Genomic DNA, 5,000 nt, shown 5'->3' with positions numbered 1-5,000 from the left:
GAAGATCTATTGCATTGTCAGATGTATTTCAATTATTTGTCTGTAATGTGGTCATGGATTGATGTGGGATAATAGAGGTAAACACCTCACAATGCTGTGCTTGTCAAACTTATTTAACAGGAGCCAAACATACTTGTCATCATTAACAATTTAAAATGATTATTTTTAATAACGTTTTGAATGTGTGCATGGCATACAAAAAGTGTTGATAAAAAGTATCCATTTAATAAATCTGAAAGAAATCTGATCCTCGACAGTGAAATCAAGTCTAAGACTCGCTTCTGTTTGAATGACTTCAAAACCAACGGCCATACGAACTCGTTTTAAAAGGCCAATGTCCTGCTGACACCAACAATGGGTACAACTATATTCCGGAGAAGCTCATGAATCTTGTCATTTTTAAGCACACAGTAAACTCTAGACTGATACCGTTGGTCATTTTTAGACGCCCATTAGCAATATACGGCGTGCCAGTTGTAAACAAACACCACGACATTTTCGAAGAGGTCGTAATGATCACCAACTAATTTCAGCAATTATCGTAAAAACCTGCCCGCTCGATAACTTCATCTTTGGATGATGTGGTAAATGTTGTCAGCACTGTTCTTCTTTATGACGTCGTTTTTTTGTTAATGAGGCTCAGTCTTTGGCATTTGTGTTACACACACACACACACACACACACACACACACACACACACACACACACATACACACACACACACACACACACACACACACACGCGCGCGCGCGCGCACACACACTAACATGCGCACACACGCATCACACTCGCATCACACTCACATATACTCACACTAACTCTAACACTCGTTCACTCACATTAAAGTTCACTTTCACACTCACTTACCATTGGCAGAAAAAGAAGCGCAAGGTAAAACCCAATGGCGGCGCCACATCCACACCACGACAACACCAACGACGACAAGCACCAACGCCAACGTCACACCGACTGCAGCACCAGTACTAAGGCTTTCCCCGACCTTGGCGTCTGTCTCTGTGTTGGGACCTAACATGAAAACATTACAACATCGCAAAAGTTAGTTTGTCTGCAGGAGACATTCTCTGACCTGGCAGTTTCTGATGAATCTTATTTTGCCGAGACAGAAATAACCCACACCAAAACAGCAAACTACATAGTTACATTCATTGACGAGTTTTGGGTACCTCATTTAATTACACACCAAAATACGCATTACATCAACAGAAAGCGTTGGTCCTCAAGACCACATATATACCAACAGCAAGAATCTTGGTCAAATGATATTATAAACACGAAGACACAAAGCATTTGTAAAAGTAAACATCAATACCAATTACTTGGAAAACCAGATTACAAATAGGAACAACAACAGTCAAAATCCATAGTAACAAATGCGCAGGAACTAAATAACGCGCACGTGAAAATTGCACTCGTGAAACTATGTTAACACCATATTTAAGTATGCTATTTTAATTCATGTACTTCTATGTGTATAGAGATCTGAAAAATAAATCGCATGCGTGATAAGCAAGGGTATTCCACTGCAGAACAGACAGATAGACACATTACTCACCAAAGTATTTTACTTCGAAACTGATGTTGGAAGAACCAACACTGTTCCCAATCCGCACAGAGTAGAAGCCAGCGTCTGTAGATGTCATGGTATTCACAGTGATGTTGCATGTAGCAATGTAAGCAGCAACCATGTTCCTGCAATGCATGTCCAGAATACCAGACGTCACTGGCTCTGACAGGTTGTTTCCTGGCCCGTGGAAGACAAAGGTGAAGGTGCCAGGCAGAGGGAAGGCAAGCATGGTGACAGACAGCTGTGCGGGACGTCCCTCGTAGTTCAACCTAAGATTTGTCGGCGCTGGTTCCTGTAGACGTGGTCGACCTGTCCAGCACATAATATCAATCAATCAATATGAGGCTTATATCGCGCATATTCCGTGGGTACAGTTCTAGGCGCTCTGCAATGATGCCGTGTGAGATGGAATTTTATACGGCCAGTAGATTGCAGCCATTTCGGCGCATATTTACCTTTCACGGCCTATTATTCCAAGTCACACGGGTATACGTAGACAATTATTAACTGTGCCTAAGCAATTTTGCCAGGAAAGACCCTTTTGTCAATCGTGGGATCTTTAACGTGCACACCCAATGTAGTGTACACGGGGGGTGTTCGGACACCGAAGAGAGTCTGCACACAAAGTTGACTCTGTGAAATAAATTTCCGCCGAACGTGGGGACGAACTCACGCTGTCAGCGGCCAACTGAATACAAATTCAGCGCACTACCAACTGAGCTACATCCCCGCCCCGTTGCGTGTCACGAATACGTGTCGTGACAAGAACAGTAGTACTTACAGTTGTGGTTTTTTTTCTCTCAGATATATGACGGGTTTCAGTGTGTGCTTGTTATTTTGGTTCCCTTTATTTAGCTTCTGCCTTGTTTGATTGAAAGGTTTGTTTCTCGCCGACTCACCTTTGAGATCCTGGTTGATAAATAAACAGGGATAGATAAGTAGAAGCGCGATTAATTGAGAGTAAATGGGAGTGAGAGGATCAGGAGTCCAGAAGAAAAAGAAAGAAGACATTCATGATGTCAGTATGTCACACGATTCAAAATTTGCAGCAATCTCAAACTCAACTGTACACAAAAATACTAGTTGAAAATTAAGATTTTTTAACACCCTCGTTCAAAACATAATCTGCACTGTCTCTGTGCTTGCTTTTTTTCCTGCGTGCGCATATGTGACCATCCACCACAGAATGAGTCGCATGTCACCTTTGCATGATTTTTATATTTTTACATTTTCATAACGAGATTTGCATGCTCTATTCAGTGGTGAAAACCGTTTTAGAAAAGAGCGAAAACTGTTTGAGTTATTAGCCTGTGACTAAGGTGACCCACACACTGTTACCAGACACTCCCCGGACTTATATTAAGCCTAGCGCAGAACCGCGCGAGGTGACATGCGACTCATTTCGTGGTGGAGGGTCACATATGTGCTTATGTGGATGGATAAATGTTAAAGGACAAGTCCAAGGTTTTGAAATATCTCCAAAAGCTTGAATATCGAATGCCAAATGTTATAAACATCTCAGGAAAAATATTTTAAAAATTATTAAAAATTTTGTTGTTGTTGTAATTGAACATTTATTATTGGTGGGCTAACCAAGACAAGCCGCCTGGGGTCATGTTGTGGTCACGTGATTTTTGGTTCACTGTGACGTCGGTTCACTGTGACGTCACAGTGTTTGTTTTGGTTCAACCAGCGTGGTGTTCATGCATGTGTAAAAGTGATAACTGGGTCCGGAAGAATGCCTCGTAGGTGTGCAGCCGCAAACTGCAAAAACACGCAAACAACAAGCGGCATTTCCTTCCACAGATTTCCTACCAAAAACCTAAGTTTGTTATCGAAATGGGAGATGTTTCCACAGCTAAAGCGTGCGCATTTAAAAGTGTCTGGCAAAAGCAGGTTCATTTGCAGTGAACATTTCGTGCAAACCGACTTCATCAACTTTGAGCAAAACAGGTTGGGGTTTCAACCGAAAAGAGTATTGTCGCGATTGGCAGTACCCTCCGTTCAAGCTGCTTGAAGGTCAGTGTACTTTGATTGTAGATGTAGTAGATGTTTTTTGTTTTGACCATGCACCCACATATTGGTGCGCAGCAAATGTGAATTGGTGCAGATTAGTGTGTCTTGGTCCGGCTATTACTGCTGGATTACAAAGATGATGTATTGACGTCGAAGCGCCACAGGCAACACTGTTGCATAACGGTCTGAGCTGAGCTGTGGAAAATGGGGGCTGGGCAGAAACAAGAGCGGGTGGGGGTGATAGGGGTGGGGGGTGGCGCGGCAGATTAAGAGTAACACGTTGTCAGTTTTTTTGTGTGGAGACATTACACAATATATGTGCCAAGCGTGGGGTAAATATGATCGCAAACTCCAAATGTAAATCCATGACATTGACAGTGTTTGCTTGAATTATAATTCACTATGTATAAAATATCTATTGTAAGCGTGCAGTTTTTGCTACTGAAAGACGAGAGATGTGAGAATCGTGCATGTGATTTGTCTGCATTGACTGAGACACGTAAAACCAGCTTATGTGTTGAAACTTACGCATGGATACACACATGATAATATCCATACGTCTTTCAGTGGGTATTTCAATTTTCAATGTTCTGAATAGGTCAATAGACAATACCAGACCAAGCATACTTTCAAATCAAATTATCATTAGACTAAGTGTCTTTCTTCTTTTACTTCCAGAGGAAAAGGAAACTGTCACGATTCCCAACGGCAAACGATGAGAACAAAAGGACACTCCATAACAAGCCCTGCTGTACTTGCCGCTGTCACGAAAAACCGCCAGTCATGAAAATATTTGCCTGTGCACAGACAGTCAACCCACAGCAATGTGAAAGGTGTACGTACACACACACACACACACACACACATTGATACACACACACACACACACACACACACACACACACACACACACACACACACACACACACACACACACACACACACACACACACACACACGCACATGTGCGCTAAATATAGAATTTCATGTTTTTATTATGAGCATGAAAGTTGCAAAGGATGAAGTGTTCTTTCTGTTTTAAAGGGTCACAAACTGATGATAAGGTAGGCCTACACCCAGCACCTCTTGTTCACATGAAAAAGGTTGACTTCTGCCAGCAGACGGATCCTGAAGAACCCAAAGGAAACCGACAACCGCTAGCAGTGCATGAACATCTTTTCAAAGTTATGGAGGAAGAGCCCGTCAGCGAGTCAGACGAGGAGGAGGGAATGGTGACAGACCGAGAAAACGAGGACTGGGAACTCAGTAACCAATCCGAGGAGAGCTGTGACACAGTTATCACTGGAAGGTACAAACTTTTGTCATGAATCTTCTGTCGCTGTTTCTTAGTTGAACATGGGGAAATGCCCAATGTCCCGTTTCACGCTTAATCACGAA

General features: G+C 42.5%; 2 protein-coding genes across 2 annotated transcripts in view; both read right to left on the bottom strand.

Annotated features, from left to right (window-relative positions):
* Positions 1 to 1,906, bottom strand: part of LOC138972853 (uncharacterized) — an 8,459-nt gene extending 6,553 nt beyond the window's left edge. Inside the window, exons 1-2 of the mRNA XM_070345528.1 lie at positions 1,575 to 1,906; positions 869 to 1,027 (exon numbers count right to left, since the gene is read on the bottom strand). Of these exons, the coding sequence (XP_070201629.1) occupies positions 869 to 1,027; positions 1,575 to 1,815 (400 nt within the window). The 5' untranslated portion in view covers positions 1,816 to 1,906. The remainder of the gene's footprint in view (positions 1 to 868; positions 1,028 to 1,574) is intronic.
* LOC138972869 (uncharacterized) overlaps positions 1 to 5,000 on the bottom strand; it is a 301,337-nt gene that overhangs the window by 270,111 nt on the left and 26,226 nt on the right. The gene's annotated exons all lie outside the window — the stretch shown is intronic.

Source organism: Littorina saxatilis, linkage group LG8 (assembly GCF_037325665.1).
Source record: "Littorina saxatilis isolate snail1 linkage group LG8, US_GU_Lsax_2.0, whole genome shotgun sequence".
In the NCBI taxonomy this organism is placed as follows: domain Eukaryota; kingdom Metazoa; phylum Mollusca; class Gastropoda; order Littorinimorpha; family Littorinidae; genus Littorina; species Littorina saxatilis.
Note: the sequence above shows the minus strand (reverse complement) of the source record. Positions and strands in the feature narration are given on the sequence as shown.